Source organism: Netta rufina (genome assembly GCF_964035555.1).
Source record: "Netta rufina genome assembly, chromosome: 2".
Lineage (NCBI taxonomy): Eukaryota > Metazoa > Chordata > Aves > Anseriformes > Anatidae > Netta > Netta rufina.
Genome location: NC_140124.1, coordinates 113,899,306 through 113,917,033, shown reverse-complemented (window position 1 = coordinate 113,917,033; position 17,728 = coordinate 113,899,306). Strand labels below are relative to the sequence as shown.

The 17,728-nt window shown below is 38.9% G+C and overlaps 1 protein-coding gene across 2 annotated transcripts in view; it reads left to right on the top strand.

The window, feature by feature from the left end:
- The window catches only part of ASXL3 (ASXL transcriptional regulator 3), a gene marked incomplete at its 3' end in the record, with an annotated part of 124,766 nt that extends 108,302 nt beyond the window's left edge, over nt 1-16,464 (top strand). For both annotated transcript variants that reach the window (XM_084281416.1, XM_084281417.1), the window contains 4 exons: nt 1,772-1,868; nt 2,326-2,431; nt 8,155-10,108; nt 12,772-16,464. In XM_084281416.1, coding sequence (XP_084137542.1) covers nt 1,772-1,868; nt 2,326-2,431; nt 8,155-10,108; nt 12,772-16,464 — 5,850 coding nt within the window. The remainder of the gene's footprint in view (nt 1-1,771; nt 1,869-2,325; nt 2,432-8,154; nt 10,109-12,771) is intronic.
- Nucleotides 16,465-17,728: the final 1,264 nt, after the last annotated feature.

The following is a 17,728-nucleotide window of genomic DNA, read 5'->3' as shown; positions in this document are numbered from 1 at the left end:
TTTGTTTATTCAGATGCAAGAGACAGCAGTATCTGAAATCTCACTTTAATATAGTAATTTGGGAATTTAACTATATCCCCAAAAAAGTTCAGCTGTGCAGAGAAAAAATAACCAGTTTACTTTATACAATAAATACATGTTTCTGGTCTTTCACGGATTTTATTTTCTTGCTGCTTTTGCTGCATTTTTCATTGTTTCTTTCCATTTTTTTCTCCAGTTTCTTTAGTCATAGGCAATCTATAATTAAGGTGTTCTGCAACCCACATCATGAGAAGCATGGAGGCATTATTTATCCACCCTAATGAATACAAGTCCTCTGACTTGTTGGCAAAACAATGCCATCTAGCAGGAGATCACAGGCAGCAATACTGTAGGTGTGTATCCCACTGAAGGACCCTGGTACCATGCACATACAGGTTTCTGGCTGGAATCAAATGCCTTTTGCATTGCCTGTTTTTCAGAGGCCATGCATCTGTTTCTCTTTTTACTACTTCACATCTTCCTGTTTTACTCCTATGAGATTATTACGGGACAGGATGTCACCTAGGAAATGAGTAAATTAGCAAAGGCTTTCTGAAAGCAAAGATGATGTTATCTGTGAAACGTAGACCTCGGTGAGGGAGACATGGCTAAATATCATTAAATGTTCTGACGCATCTGCTGCTTTCTGCCTCTGGTATGAAACAAGTACTGAGAGTTAAGGGATATTACATAACTAAAACACATGTTAATATGCTGGAAATATGGTATCTTTTTTTTACTACTAGATTACCAATGGCATTTTCAAGGATTTATTTGTTATTAACTTCAGAAGACGTAGAATGACCTGTAGTGAGAGTGACCGTTCTACTGATGTTAACTCTTCTGCTGTTTCCATTCTTTATTTACTACTTTATTTTTATTGTCTGCTTATTATGCTAGAGGTGATATCACCACTTCCTTGTTTTTGTTTTTTTGTTTTGTTTTGTTTTGTTTTGTTTTTTTCCAGTTATTAAAATTCCTTCAATTAGTTATTAGAATTCCTTCAACAGTCAAATATATCCTTCCAAACTGAAAATTAGCATCAAGTTTTATGGTAGAAGAAAGCTTAATACTTGGATTGCTTTTCAAAACTATTATAGAAAATATTGCAATTTAGACTTTTAATGGTGTTGTATCACTGAATGGTTGACAGATGTAGAAAGTAAAATAATTATAATGTTCTTTCACACTTTTGATGCCTATAAAATTATGCATATGGCTGTTTTTGCTTTTAGTGTTGCATTTACACTAGTTATTTTGTTAAGGTTACTCATCATCCACTCTTCTGCCAGTACAGCACATTAGCTAGCATGACTGTTAAGTGTGTTTACCATTGAGAAATACAGCAAAGTTACTCCCCTCATTATATTTAATTAATTTGTTTTGTACCGTATTCCAGGCAGATGCACAAGTACAAACGATCTTGATTTTTGCTTGTGCACCATAGCTCTGGACATACTAGGCTCAAGATTGAGAGCTGTGATTAAAACACATCAGTTGTAAACTGAGTTGACACCAGTAATAGTGATGACATTACTGCTGAAGAGAGCACAGTGATGCTGGATTAACTCATATGCGTTTACAGTAATGACCATAATGAAAATTTTGTTTTAGTAATAGGAGGTGATTTCCTTTGTTATTTCCACTTTCTATCCCTTCCCATTTCCCTTAATTGGAACTCCATTTTTATGTAATCCTGGTTAACACTGTTTCTGACAGTATCTTCTGCTACCATCGGCTTATTTTCTAGATGGGAAGTGATGGAGTTTTGCGCCTCAGTAGTTCCGCTCTAAATAATGAATTCTTCGCATATGCAGCACAAGGGTGGAAACAACGATTGGCAGAAGGTAACTCTTTACTTGTTCTCAGATTTACCAAAGATTAATTATTTTTATGAAGAAGGCCTCTGTTTCTACATTTGAGAAATACTTTTAAAATGGAAAGTGTAATACAGCAATAATGCAGAAAAAGAAAAATTGCTACTTCCATTTTGAATTTAGTATACAGTTTTACAACTTGCTGTGACAGTTTATTTTGACAGTTAAAAAGAAAAAAAAAATGTTTTCATCGTTGCCAGCTGTGGAAGCATAAATGCATGTGACTAAATCCCACCAATATCTTTGAGATAGCAATGTTATATGGTAAATGTCACACTGACTTTTGTTTTTTAAATATATTTATAGGGGATTGTTGGATGACTGTAAAAGAAATCACTGTACATCATCTGTGTATCTGTAGTTTATAATTATCCATTAAACTAATCCTTGACAACTTTTGTTCAATATGTTAGTATTTGTTTTTTAGGAGAATTTACTCCAGAAATGCAGTTGCGCATCAGACAAGAGATTGAAAAGGAAAAGAAAACGGAACCTTGGAAAGAAAAATTCTTTGAAAGGTTTTATGGTGAAAAGTAAGTATTGAAGCAAATACAAGCTTTTTTTTTCATTTTCTTTTAGGAGCAAATGAAAATATAATTCTCTGCTTCACATAGCACAGTCATGTGCTGTAAAACTTAATAAAGTGGTTATCAAAGGCAGTCATTCCCTGATATAAGAAGTTGTGAGTAGAATTATAGCAGCATGTCTGCACTTGCATTACAATTGCATTTTTAAAGGTTCTTAACTCATCCATAAAAATTCATTCCAAGGAAGGCTTAAGACACAAGGCCTAAGCATGTGAGTATTTTTCTAATTATCTTTTAAAAGATGGCATTATGGCAATTCTTCCCTCTTGCAAAATATAAAGACAGCTTCTACAGACCAGAAAACCAGTAGAAATGTTTTTGCAGATTGTTTATATTTATTTTATTTTTTCCTAATCAGGATTATTTTTTTTAGCACATAGTTCTTTTTTGTTTGACTGATATGGCTTTTTATGGGATTATAATACACAACAGGAGAAATACTGGCTAGAGTCATATGAATATGACTAGTCTAACTTTAGAAGTGAGATGTAAAGAATAAATAAATATCCATAACAGGCTAAAATGAATTAGATGATGTCACTCCAAGTACAAAACAGGGAAGAGTCACTGTGATTTGATTGATCCTTACACATAGATGACATTCAGCAAAAGCTGAATTTAGTCCTTAAATTTTCTCTTTTTAAAAATCAAAATTTGAAAAAGAGATTCACATATTTTTAAAATTCTGAACTCTTCCTTTTAAAAATTGTTTTTTAATCTATCAATACTTTAAATTGCATCTCCATTTTTAAAAATATTATTAAAAATACTAATAATCTCTAATATTAATCATTATGAAGTATAAACTAATTCTTTAAAACTTATTAGTTTTTCATTTTCAGGTATCTTTGAATGGAATTTATGAATAACACAGTAGACAAAAATATGCCAGGGGAAGCATCATCACATGAGTTTTAGTTTTGTTGTTAGATGCTTTTTACTTATGAAATCTGGGACACTGGAAAATCTGCATGTAAAGATTAAGGCATTAACTAAAGTGTTTCTGCAGTAACAATGCTACTTCCCACAATCCACTGCCTTGGGCCATTGGGAAATGTGGTGAAAACAAAGCAGGAAATGTACAGATACATTTTAATATTTTATTTTTTTCCAATCCTTGTTAGGTGTTTTCTTCCAGTGTGAATACTACTTCTACATCACTTTATCTTCAAATATAATGGAAATTCTAGGGTCTTGCTATTGCAGACTTTCTTATTATCAAGTGCTTCATTTCTTACTTAAAAGCTTTGAGACCTCAATTTATTCAATTTATTCAATTGATCCCTTTTTTTAGTATCAAAAAGTTAGTATTAGGTTTTTAGGTAAGGAACAGAAGGGCTTCTCATTATACATGTCACCTTCCAAAAAAATGTTACCTTCCAAAAAAAAAAAAAGTCAGGACCTTCCACAACATGCAGAAGCTTAGTAAGAGCTTAGCATGAGCACCTCACTCTAGCTGAAGCCTGTTGTGAAGTCACAAATGACTGTCATATGCAGAGAGAATGATACTCATAATTTTACAGAGCCAGCAGTCCTGCCGTGCTAGCTGATTGCTGGACACTAATGGTTGGCAGATAATTACTCAGTCTGCAGTGATACGTGTCATTTGGGATGATAAGTTCCTGACATCAACATTGTTACGCAAAATGTCATATTGCACATAATTTCCATTTCTGACTACAGTGTTGAATCTGGTCCCTCTTGCCTTTTCCCCAGCTTATGTCATTTGACTTGCATTCTTCTTCCTGGCTAAAATATAGGCAGCTTCTACTTCTTTGCTGCTTATAATCACAGAATGCTTTGCGTCGGAAGGGACCCTAAAGATCCCCTACTTCCAAGCCCCTGCAGGGACACCTCCCACCAGACCAGGTTGCCCAAATCCCCATCCAGCCTGGCCTTGAACACCTCCAGGGATGGGGCATCCACAGCTTCTCTGGGCAGCCTGTGCCAGGGCCTCATCACCCTCTGAGAGAAAGATTTTCTCTAATCTAAATCTCCCCTCTTTTAGTTTAAAGCCATTACCCCTTGTGCTATCACTGTACTCCCTGACAAAGCTTTCCCGTAGACCCCCTTTGGGAACTGGAAGGCTGCTATAAGGTCTCCCCAGGGCCTTCTCTTTTCTAGGCTGAACAAAGCCAGCTCTTTCAGTCTGTCTTCATATGAAAGGTACTCCAGCCATTTGATGATCCATGTGGCCCTCTGGACTTGCTCTGACAGGTCCATGTCCTTCTTATGCTGGGACTCCAGAGCTGAACACAGTGATCGAAGTGGGGTCTCATGAGAGCAGAGCAGAGAGGGAGAATCATCTCTCTTGAACTGCTGGCCATATTTCTTTTTATGCAGCCCAACATACAGTTGGCTTTCTGGGTCAAGTTGGCTTGTCCTGAAGTATATTTCCAATTATTTACTGTCTCTCTGGTAGCTTTTGCTATAGTTTCCACCTTGTCTAAGTTTTCTTACCATTTTTTAAACTTGGTATGCATATGATTGTGCTTCATCTATTTTCAGTTATGTTGATTCAACGGAAGTAGCGGATTTTGAAAGCCTCCTGAGCTATTTCTCAGATGCACTATCTGCAAAATGGATCTCGTGCAGTCTAACTTACTCACTTGCCAGTTGATCTGGAATCTTACTCTGACTTCAGCTCATTTGATTTTAAGTATCCCATAACTAAGTTCAACTTTCACCTTGTACCTGGAGAATGATCATTAATAGACATAGATTCTTTGTTATATATTTTTACATGCTCTGTAGTTGATGGCATTCAATGGCGTTAGAGTGCTTCTTTCGTGTAGGCTGTGTGCGTTATGTTTTTTGTGTGTGTTCATCTCTCTGCTCAGGCTGTTTATCATAGGACTGTCAGTCGTAGTTTACTTCCATCTGTTTATGTTCTCTTTCTGCTTTTTCATCATTGTTCATTTTACCTCTCTTTAGCTTACTTTAAAAAGCAGAAACTTCATTCTGCAGTCATTTATCCAGGATCAGCTGATGCATGTTGCCAGAAGTTCACATTTTTCCAGCTGTTGCCTCTAGGATTATAAAGGCTACATGCTATTGTCTCAACATTTTCTTTTCCCACCCTTCAGAGAGTTATGTGTCAGGATGGCCCTGCCAGCTCACTAAATCAAAGGTTTAAGTTTGGGTAGACCTCCTCTGAATTTTATTGCTGATTTAATCCTTCATTAATTTTCTTTTAATTTTCCCCAGTCCTTTTTACCACAGCACTAGAGTATCAGCATCCATATATCCTTGAGTAGCTGTTTGAGTTACTTTTTTTATTATTATTATTATTTAATAACTGACTGCCCTTACTTTATCAGTTGAATCATGTCCTTATGAGCACTTTCACTAATGGCTGTTTACTGCTGTTCTCATATTTTTTGCTGTTTTGCAAACTTTGGATGTCTGTTTCTCTAAGGAGGAAGACAGATCAGCTGTTTATCTGGCAATCTGGGATTGCCTTAAACATGCTGATCTTGAGCCTTCTTCTCTTGAAAGTATTTTCTTCTTCACTGCAGTGTCTTCTTAAGATAGTTGTTATTTCCAGTACTGCATAAAACTGATTAAGATTCTTCATATTCTTCTGGCCTTAATCCTGAATTATCTTATTTTTTCTTATATTTCTTCCTTTTTGATACATTACTGGAATGTGTGCATTTGCGTAGTGTCCATGTGACATTTGCATTGACCTTTATCCTGTCCTTCATTCCTTTATTTTTTTTCATTCCAAAAAGAGAACTAGCAGGCAGTATCTCTCATGATGTAAGACAGCTAGAGAAAATAGACCACTGGTTTAATTTTTCGGTAATGCAGTGCATTCCCCCTTGTTTTCCTGAGATAACTTTTGTTCATTTGCACATGAAACTTTAGAGGAAGGACTTTACTCACCTAAATGTAGGTAAACTGACTTTTACTTACCTAAACTTACTAATTTACTCATCTAAACTTAAAGTCTAAACTTAGACTATATAAAGAACCTAAGGTCTATATAGAAAAGACACACATCTTCAGAAATGCATTCAAGGTGGGGATGCAAATGAGCTGTTCTGAATTGCTCTCTGGAGGATCCTCCCTCAACGTGTTGATGGCATAGGCAGACTTTGTGCATATTAAGTGACTAGCAGTAGGCAATATTAATAAGTACCCTGAGAGTGCTTTTTTTGGGTACCAATTCAAGGCTGCACTTTTTTTTATTTTTTTATACCTATCAGTGTGAATAACACATCTAATGCATCTATTTTTAAAATGCACAATCACAGATTTCATCTTTCTACATATTAATTCTGTACTTTCATATACACAGGCCTTTGTGATCTCTGAACCCTCTGGCTGCACATTGGCATGTTATCCTGCTTCCATAATTTCTAAATATCTTTCGTGCTCACTTATTGCCATATTATTCTTCAATTACTTTGTTTTCTAATCAAAATGAGAACAGAGATCAAACTCCTGTTAATTAGGTTAGAAGATCGTTAAGACAGTGACTTTTTTTTTAAGGCCTCCAACCAAGCTTTTTCGTATTTTGTGCTATCGTGGAATTGCTAAGACACAAAGTCTGCTTGGAAGATCTTACTGAAGGTGCTGAAGATCTGTTGAAATGTCCAAAGAGGGAAATGAGGATGTCAGCAAACATTTTTAAAAATAACCACTTTTTTTCAGCCATTGGCTTTTTTATTATTATTATTATTTATTTATTTGAAATAATGAAAATGTATAGGAACTAATATTTTCAGGACCAAATGCAAGAAAGTATTCAGAAGGCAGGTATATTGGAATCATTTCTTTGCACTCATCCCTGAAAATGAATGTATAGATTGTGAATGTCTCCTTTTATCTCCTTAAGAATGTTAAACTTCTTTTTGATTATAGTGAAACCAAATGAATAATATGAATACATACAAATGAATACATAGATATGTTTATTTAGAAATAGTTTTTATCCTAAATGAAGTATTTAGTTTGCTGACAAATGGAGTGAAAACACACAATCTGTCAATTGAGATCTTAATAACTAACTCTTGACTGGTAAAATGAGGCTGAAGCAGAGTGATTTTGATTTTCATGATAAATATGAAATGACTATTGAATTACAAAACTGAAATGCCTCTTCTGCTTTATTGGTTTCAGATGCAGCTTTTTCACATAAGTGTAGCATTTAAGCCATAGTGCTGACTGTGTTGACCCTAGATGTAGATGATAAAAATGAATTTCCTTTAGAACCTTTACTGACTTAAGAAGATACAATTGTCCATATACTCTGCAATGGTGGCAGTGTTAGCATTGCAGATATATTAATATCAGCAATGTCATAATTGCTGATATTAAAAAATAAATGCCAAAAATTAAGCATGAGTAGCTGTGAATCTGTATAACTTGCTTTTTTGCTTCATTGAAGTGTTGAATAGTTAAATAATGAGGAATAGATTGTTTATTTAAAATATTGAAGTTTCTTAGCACTGTTAAAGTAAGTAGGGTAGTATGTTTTCCAAAATATATAAAGCCATATATACAACTATATAAATCAGCCAGCCACCACTTAAACAAACCACTGTTTTAAACTGGACAATATGTCCTTTTTGTAAATGGAAAATGTGGATGACAAAGGTGATCCTATTCCTTTAGCATGTCTGTGATGAAAAAGCCTTTTTAATTTACGTCTTTCTATTTAGATTGGGAATGTCAAGAGGGGAATCTATGAAACTGACGGCAGTGCAGAACAATGATGAAGATGAAAGCAATTCTTTGTGTGGATCTTCTGGCACACCTGGTCCTTCTAAGCAAGCAACCATTGAAGACCATGAGCAGAAAGGCACTAAAATTTCACCATTGCCAGAGAAAGAGTGTTGTCCACCTCTTTGTAATATGGAACAGGTTCCTGTCAAGGATCTAATGGCAGACTCAGAGGATATACTGATACCCGAAGAATCAATTATTCAGGAGGAGATTGCAGAAGAGGTTGAGACAAGTATTTGTGAATGCCAGGAGGAGAACCATAAAACAGAGCAAGAGTTTTCTGAGGAGTCAGTTAGTCCAGCTGGCACAAATGAAGAAACAGAGGCAGTGCAGCTTGCAGATAGCACTGAGTCCTGTGTCATGATGAATGATGTAACTAATACTGTATCTCATGTTGAAATTAAAGTGGAGTTGAAGTCAGAATGCCCTCAGGAGGACATGTCAGTTGTGATAGATCAGCTGGAGGATTGTGTATCACCAGCACGATCAGCTTCATCCACAAACTCTGTCAGTGATACAGCAGAGAAGGATTCTGAGTCTACAAAAGAGCTAATTGCTCCAGAAATGCAAAATGCTGCTCTGGAAGGCTCCTTGTTCACTGGTGGGGGCATTGCAGTGGATATGGAGCTTCAAAGTGACCCCGAGGAACAATCATCTGAGAATGCTTGTATTTCTGAGACTTCTTTTTCCTCTGGAAGTCCAGAAGGACCATGTGTTTGTATTGCGTCTCCTGGAGGAGACACTCAATCAACTTCAGAGGAACCCTGTACTCCAGCATCTCTTGAAACAGCTTGTTCATCTGAAGTGTCCAGTACTGAAAACATTGAAGGTGATATTCAGCAAAAGGCCACTGATGAAAACTTGCATACACCTTTAATGTCAGAAATCTCTCCAATGTCCACCTCTCCTGTAACCTCAGAAGCATCTCTGATGTCTAATTTACCTTTAACGTCAGAGGCATCACCAGCTTCAAATTTACCTTTAACATCAGAAACATCTCCAATGTCTGATTTACCTTTAACATCTGAAACGTCTTCAGTATCTTCTGTTCTTCTGACTTCAGAAACATCTGTTGCAAATAGTTTGCCTCTTCCATCAGAAACATCACCAGTTTCTAATTCCCCAACCAATGAAAGACTTATTTTGCAACAACGGAAATCACCAAGTCTGTTGGAAGACTCCCTCCCCACTTTGAAAGAAGAAAGCTCTACCATTCCTAAGGTGGTTCAAGAAGAGAATTTTGTTGTTCAGCCAAAGCAACTTCAGAGTGCACCTGAAAATTTGAAAGTTGGTCCACTAACAATTATGCCTGATACTTCAGCATTGGAAGAGCCCCAAAGCAAAAACCTCAGTCATCAACCATGTAAGTCACATTCCGAAATGGAGAAATCCTACATTGCTTCCATCCCAGACCACTCCTCTCCAGAGGTGATCACGATTAAAAATCACAGTATTCAGCAACGAGGTGACAAGAAAGGTACGCTCTTGCCATCGGAGGTAGCTGTCTTACCAGAAGGATCAGTGGGCAAAAGTATTGAGCTGCTTCCATCAAAGCCACATGAAAAACTATATACCTCATCTCTAGAAAAATCTTCATTCTCTGAAGTGTGCAGAAGTAAATCTCACAAGTTAACAGGCAGCAGCCAAAGCCGACTGGAGAGTTCACATTCTTCCAAGTCATTAGAACCCACAAAATCACCTGAAGTGAGGAATGAAAGCAGAGACCCAGAGATCCCAAAGAGGAAAACAGCAGAACAGCATGGTTTTGGAATCTGCAAAGAGAAGAGAGCTAGAATAGATGATGATCAGCCTAATCGTAATGCTTCATCAACAAGTCCTTCTGAGAAAGATCAGCCACTCAGAGAAGAACCCCGAGTTCCACCCCTTAAGGTAAAGTAATGAAAAAACAGCTGACTCGGAAACTAAAAGTTTATCTCCTTCCTGCTGACTGCATGCAGACAAAATGCATGTTGGGTTTTTGTGTAGATGTGAGCGGCCTTAGTAGTGACCTTTTTAGTTTACTATTCCTACCGTGCCAAATTACTTCTTATGTAAATACCTGTAGTTGTTCAGCCAAGGTCGTAGCTATAAAGCAGCTTTTGTGTGAGGGAAAGTTTTCTGAGATCTATGGCTTAATCTAATTCAAGAGCTTCCATTGTTTACACAGTACTACTTGTCTTTCTTTCTAATTGTCCAATTGTATTGTCTGCTTGTTCTCCCACAGATGACTTCTTCAGCAAGCATGAATAACAAATGTTACCATACCCATACTATACCCATAGCCCTGGGGGGGGAGGCGGGGTGGGGAAAGTACCTTCATCCATCCAGAGAACCTAGAGTCAGAATACTTGGAGATCCCTTTGCAAACCCAGGGCTTGGGATGGGCTGAATTGTAAGATTTCACTCCAGAATTAATTAGAAGCAGAGACCTGGCCATCAGGAGGAAGTATCTGATATATGTATAAATAGCTATTGATGTCAAAGCAAAAGATAAAAGAGATACAGCATCTAAGCAAATGTTTATATGTATCATTCTTTTGTGTGAGAAAATATATTCCAGTTGAAAAGCTTTTTTTAAAAAACAAACAAACAACAAAAAAAAAACAACTGGGATCTGTAGATTTAGTCATATATAGTCTCAGTGTTTTGACCCTTTTAATTTTCTACATGATGACATCAGCCAAGTTTTAGATCCAATTTGCTGAATTTAAGCCACTGACTTTGCAATACTAGTTCCTGATTATTCAGAAATGTTCTTTTCTGCATTTATTTTTAACTGCTGCAATCACTGAAAATTGTTAATGTGGCCAGGAGGGCAAATAGGCTAACTGTTTTAATCACTACTGCAGCAGCTTATTTCAACTAATTTATTTTTATGATCAGTGATGCAATTGAGATAGTCTCTTCTAACTTAGTGATATTCTTTCATATTTGGACAGTCTCCATCTAGCCTAATGAATTCTAACCATTTTCTAAACACAAAGGAAAGTAGATCACTAGGGAAGAGAAAAAGTTGTAACTATAATAAGAAAAACAGTCAAACACTTAAAGTTTTCAGCAATTCTGGTGATACAAAGCAGAAAACGAAAAAAATGCTACTGAAACAACAAGCAGAATGCTTTTAAGTAATTGTGAGCAAATACGTTAACACAATTTTTAATTGAACTGCTAAACAGCGGAAGAGGAAATATGATGATGAAAAACATTAGTTAAAAATAATGACTTATGTAATGTGACATCTGAAAAAAAAGTGATAACCAAATTCAGAATTGGCCTTCTGATGGGTGCTTAGTGGCATGAATAAAATGAAATGAATCTCATTCCAGTTTCCTTGGAAGAGGCTTTCACAAAGCCTCACAGTGTTAGGCATTAGTGTTTATTCATTAGCCAGAAATTTAACCGCTAGGAAGAGTGAAGTATTCCAGCCCTCCACATGAGCCCACCAGTTGGGCCGTGTGAAGAGACACTGCCCTGGTCTGTGCCATAAAAATGGCTATATGTTACAATACCATCTTTATATCAATTTTCACTGGTCTTTTAAGGAAAATCAGATACTGTCAGTCTTGCACAGTCATATCAAACAAATCTGCCCTAAGCCTCCAGCCAGCGAATGAGGATACTGAAACATGTCAGGCATTTCCAAAAATAATTTTGGACAATCATTTCGGTGATTATTTTTTTAATGTAACAAATATTTAGCTTTTGGGTTATCTCTCCAATAACCCCCAATGCTTTGTTATTAAAAGTGAAAAAAGAACCCCAGTTCCCCCTAATCATTGTGCTGTAAGGCTCTCACTTCCTGTCATACCTTATGACTACTGTAGCTACAAAAACTACCTACCTTTCTTCTCAGATCTTTTCAGAAGAGATGTGATAGCACTAACCACTAAGTCCCACACTTATTGTAAGAGGTATCTCAGGGATATACTAAAGCAGGTCTCTTGAAACTGGGAGTGAGGAAGGGAACGGTGTATCCTTGACGATTCACTTGTCTTACACCGCTACTTTAAACTGCTCTGTGGTGTAACATGAAAAACAGGCTCATTGGCGATACGTCTACATCCTATCCAAAGGCAAGATTTGTCACCTGATATATAAGGAAAGACTGGCAGTTCCTAACAGCTTAGTCATTGGAGACCAAGGAGCAAAAGCACTACATGACTATTACTTTTTCACACATTTTCTGCAAATGCTCAGTAGTGGGCATTTTCCCCAGTATCAGTGCATCAGGCTTGTTGATCTTCTCAGTTAGATACACTGCAGATAAAACAGGTCTGACAAATTGTGTCAGATAAGCATCATGTTGTCATCCAGTTCAATTTTTCTTCCTGTCAAAAGGATCAGTGTGAGTAGGCCAATACAGGTGTCAGATATTCATGCTGGAAGATGATAAAATACTGCAGTGTAAATATCATTACTTTTTAGCATTTTTCTGTCCAGCTGCACTGAGTGGTAACTTCCTTCATTACATTGCTCTGACCCTTTTAAGAGACAGATGGTGACTGTAGTGAGTTATGATCTCATTCGAATTATTGTTTTCTTTCTTCCTTTAGATTCAGCTTTCAAAAATTGGACCGCCTTTTATTATCAAGAGCCAACCTGTTTCGAAACCAGAACCTCGAGTTTCCCCAAGTACATCAGTCAGCAGTGGAAGAAACACTGGGGCTAGAACTCTTGCGGATATCAAAGCAAGAGCTCAGCAAGCAAGAGCCCAAAGAGAAGCTGCAGCTGCAGCAGCCGTGGCAGCAGCTGCAAGCATAGTCTCTGGAGCAATGGGGACCCCATGCGAAGGTGGGAAGACAAGAACACTGGCGCACATCAAGGAGCAAACAAAGGCCAAGCTATTTGCAAAGCATCAAGCCAGAGCTCATTTACTCCAGACTAATAAAGAATCAAAGTCACAGTTCAACTCAAAGGAAAGTACCTCATCTCTAGAGATACCAGCTTCTACTGATACAAAGATTGAAGGTTCTACCGGTGTCATTATAGTTAATCCTAACTGCAGGTCCCCTAGCAACAAGTCTGCTCATCACCGTGAGACTACAGCTTTATTGCAGCAGTCGCTTAACACAGCTACATTACCAGAAACTGCTACTGAGATACCCGTTCACAGTTCTGATGAGAATATACCTATGCCACAGTTGTGTGAGAAAATTATTTCATCTACCTCTACTGAAAGTAACAGTGTGCCAGTGCTTTATAATAAAAATTCAGTCTCTGTGTCTGTTTGCAGCACTGCTATGTCTGGAGCAATTAAAGAACTTTCTTTTGCAAGTTCTGTTGATAAATCCTCTGTTTTAATGTCTGTTGACAGTGCAAACACAGCAGTTTCAGCTTGTAATATAAATATGCTGAAATCCATCCAGGGGGCTGATACTCCATGCATAGCCGTTGGACCAAAATGTATTGATAACAGTAACGTACCAGTTTCCATAGACAGTACGGTCTTATCAAACTCCATCGATGACAAAAGGTTGCCAATACCAAGTAGCAATGCGAACAATGCAGTCTCCAGTCATTATGCCACTGTGCCAGCTTCATCTATTGCAAATAACTTGCCAAATCATCTCCCTGGTAGTTCTGTACTGATTCCACCAGTGGGGACTACCAACAGATTTTCTTCTGATAAGATAGCCATAACTGGGTGTAACGAGCAAAGCACTGTCTCCATCCACACTACTGCTAGGTCAGCTTTAAGTTGCAGTGAGGCTGTTGCAGTAGCAGATTCTGTTGCAAGGCCACCCATTTCAATGTTTACTGGTAACATGGTGACAATAAGCTCCTATGATAATGCTACTAAATTAAACGCTGATCTCTTAGACAAAAGCTCTGGAGCACGAAGCCGCGTGGATCTCTCGGGTAAATCTCAGCCAGTGAGCTATACGCAAACTGCCATGAATAGGTCTATACCTTGCAAAGTCATTGTTGACCACACTACAAATCTGAATTCCAGTCTGTCACTTTCTTCTTCTATTGAAAATGCAGACAACAGCACTGACCTGCAGAGCAGACCTGTACGGACAGAAGCTGCCTTACAAAGTATAACCTGTCCTCAGGTGTCTGTAATAAGCAGGCCCGAAGTAGTTTCTAATGAAAGCCTTGAGCACAGTTCCAGCTTTATCACCATTACAAAGCAAGACAGCAAGAACTTGCAGGCAGGTTGTTCAAGTCTTCGAGAAGTGCCTCTTGCTCCCCAGGATAAATTAATTGAGGTGGTTACTCCCAGCCAAGGTTTTGCTGAGCAGTTAAGAGGTCCTTCGGCATTTAAAAATGAAGCAGATGCTGCCTGTGCCAGTCAGTATAACACTAACAATAGAATTTGTTGGCATGATGAAGAGGCAATGAGCACAGACCAGCCAGTGGTCAGCCATCTTAACACCAGTAAGCATAAGGAATACGCAGAGCAAAACTGCTTAAAAAGTGTCAAAACCGAACCTTCCAGTTACACACAGATGTCAGAACTGCAATCCAGGAGTCTTTTGACGAGCCTAGCTGTTCCTGTTAAATCAGAAACCACCGAATCTGACAAGTGCTTCAGGATGGACACGGAGGACTTCACAGGCCCTGAAATGGCGGCCCAGCCTGCAGAAATCGCCCCGAGTGCACAGCCGACGCAGACCGCCAAGGCCCCCATGGCAGATTCCATGGAAGACTCCCTGTCTCTGACCACAGAGACACTAAAAAGAGTCACGAGTGCTGGGGGCTCAAGCTGTCGCCTCTCATCGGTGGAGGCCAACAATCCTTTAGTGACACAGTTACTGCAAGGCAATCTGCCTTTAGAGAAAGTGCTGCCGCAGCCCAGATCAGGAGCCAAACTAGAAATTAACAGGCTTCCCTTGCCTTTGCAAACTACCTCAGTATGTAAAACAGCAGTGTCCGAGAGAAATATTGGTGAGCATCCTTCCAACTCTCCTAACCCAGATGGTAAAGGATTTGCAGCAGGCAGCATAGCCCCGCTACAAATCAGAAAGCGTGAAAACCATCCGAAAAAGAGGATGGCCAGGACTGTAGGGGAACACGCTCAAATTAAATGTGAGCCTGGGAAGGTGTCAATGGACACAGATGTTAAAGTGGCTCCTTGTGTAATTAGTTCCAGCATGAACCAGCTAGGGCATGGTCAGCCATTTAAACAAGAGTGGCTGAACAAACACGCCATTCAGAGCCGCATCGCTCACAGCCCAGAGATCAAGCAGCAGAAGAGGCCGTTGCCTTCGTGCAGTTTCCAACAGAGCTTGTTTCACATTGATAAAAACGGCAGCTTTCACGCAGAAGCTAGTACCTCACACAGACAGCATTTTTACCAAATGTCCATGGCTGCAAGAGGCCCGATTCCTACGGCAGCTTTGTTGCAAACTACTTCAAAAGGCCCACCTGGCTGCAATGCGTTTGCTTTTAGCAGACACCTGGAACAGAAGGGCTTGGGAGACGTGAATATTTCTACAGCGGCTCACCAGCTGAGGCTAGGAAGTGTGTTTTCCCCCAGTATTCAAATTAAGGAAGGTGATGACATTGCCAGTGCCTCTCAGACTCTCCAGAGTAAAACGTTAGTGCACCCCCCCCCTCCACCCCCACCCCTGCCCCCTCCTCCTCCTCCTCACCCAAATGCAGACGTCCCCTCTGATCAAAAACAACCGACAGTTACTATGGAAACCACTAAAAGACTTAGTTGGCCTCAGCCAGCAAGCATCTGTAGCAATATAAAATCCGAACCCATTTCTTTTGAGGAAGGTTTAAGCAGCAGCTGCGAACTGGGCATGAAGCAAGCTTCCTATGATCAGAATGAAGTGAAAGAACAGTTAAAAGCATTTGCATTGAAAAATGCAGATTTCTCTTCCTATTTACTCTCTGAGCCACAGAAGCCTTTTACCCAACTTGCTGCTCAGAAAATACAGACGCAGCACCCACAGCAGCAGCCGCAGCAGCCGCAGCAGCCGCAGCAGCAGCAGCTCTGTGGAAGTTACCCAACAATACACTTCGGTAGCACAAGCTTCAAAAGGGCAGCATCTGCAATTGAGAAATCGATTGGGATTTTAGGAAGTGGCTCGAACGCTGCCGCGGGCCTGTCTAACCAGAGCGCGCAGATGCCGGTTCAAAAATTTGCTGACAGTAGCAATGCCGATGAACTGGAACTGAAATGCTCCTGCAGGCTGAAAGCCATGATCGTGTGCAAAGGCTGCGGAGCCTTCTGTCATGATGACTGCATAGGGCCTTCCAAACTGTGTGTAGCTTGCTTGGTTGTACGGTAGAGACTGTCAAAGATGCAGTATCCCTTGTCAGCCTGGGAGAGCAGGATGGAGGGATTGGAACGGTGTAGGCCAATGACAGTTTGCAATTAGTCGATTGGGTTTTTATTTTTATTTTGTTTTTCCCCTCATGGTGCTTTCAGAATTTAGCTATTGTGGCATGAGTGCCATTCCCAGGAAAGAAGAGGAAACCTCTAGGATTAGTTTAAAAAAACTGACAGCGTTGTCACTGAAGCTTCTGTGAGTTCTCATGTTGTGAGAAAGAAAAAGAGACAAAAAGGCATTAATGCATGTCATCCCTAGCTTGTATTTATTTGCACAAAGTGCAGCACATTTTTCCCCACTTTTCGATGGTTGATAGTACCTGCTGGTTAAAGATCAGTGGAAGAATAACTCTACAGGCAGTGGAGTAGCTATGCAGAATGAATAGCACGCCGAACACTGACCGCCTGTCTTGAGCAGCGAGGTGGAAAGGTGTGGGCCATCAGCCATGGTAGCTTCCTAGTTGCTTTGCAGTTTTTATGCTGATACAATTATTTTCTTCAACAGACTTCCACTATTAGGGCTAAAATACAGTCCCTTCACGTAGCGATAAAGGAGGAATTTGGATCACTAGAGGAGTTTCCTCACTTGTCTTGCCAGGGATTATGGAACTGAAATCTTGCTTATCATCTCTTCTCATTGATTCCTTGAGAAAGACTTGTATCTGTGATGGGTTAGTGGGACCAGCACTGGAATCACATTGCCTTCAGTAGAGTCTGGAAAAAGTAACCTCTGCTGGGGCTTAGAAACCTCTTTCCTGTTTCCTACTCAAATATTCTTTAATTATAGTTGTCTCGCTAATCTGTCCACTTGGTTTGTCAGTCCCAAATATATATATAGGGTCAGACATACGTAATAGATTCTGGATGTTTTAGCCTCTCTGTGGCCTAAAATTGGTGCGTTCTTATGATAAATGAATAAGGAAAGATTCTAGTTGTGTACTGATTGAATACTAGATTACCAGTCATTTTTCCTGTTATATGAGTTAGTTGAAATAACATCTCTCAGAGTTTTGTCATTTAAAGTCATTCTTAAAATTACTTACAGCACTATTATTTTATTTTATTTTTTCCTGAAAGGAATTCAGACCCCTTACTCTACCTTTTAGAAATCTGAAGCAAAAAAGGCTTTTTTTTTTTTTTTTTTTAAAGGGATACTGCATCTTTAAAGTGATTTTCAATATTTATCCAGTACTGTATTTACATTTAGGACTATAGCTGCATTC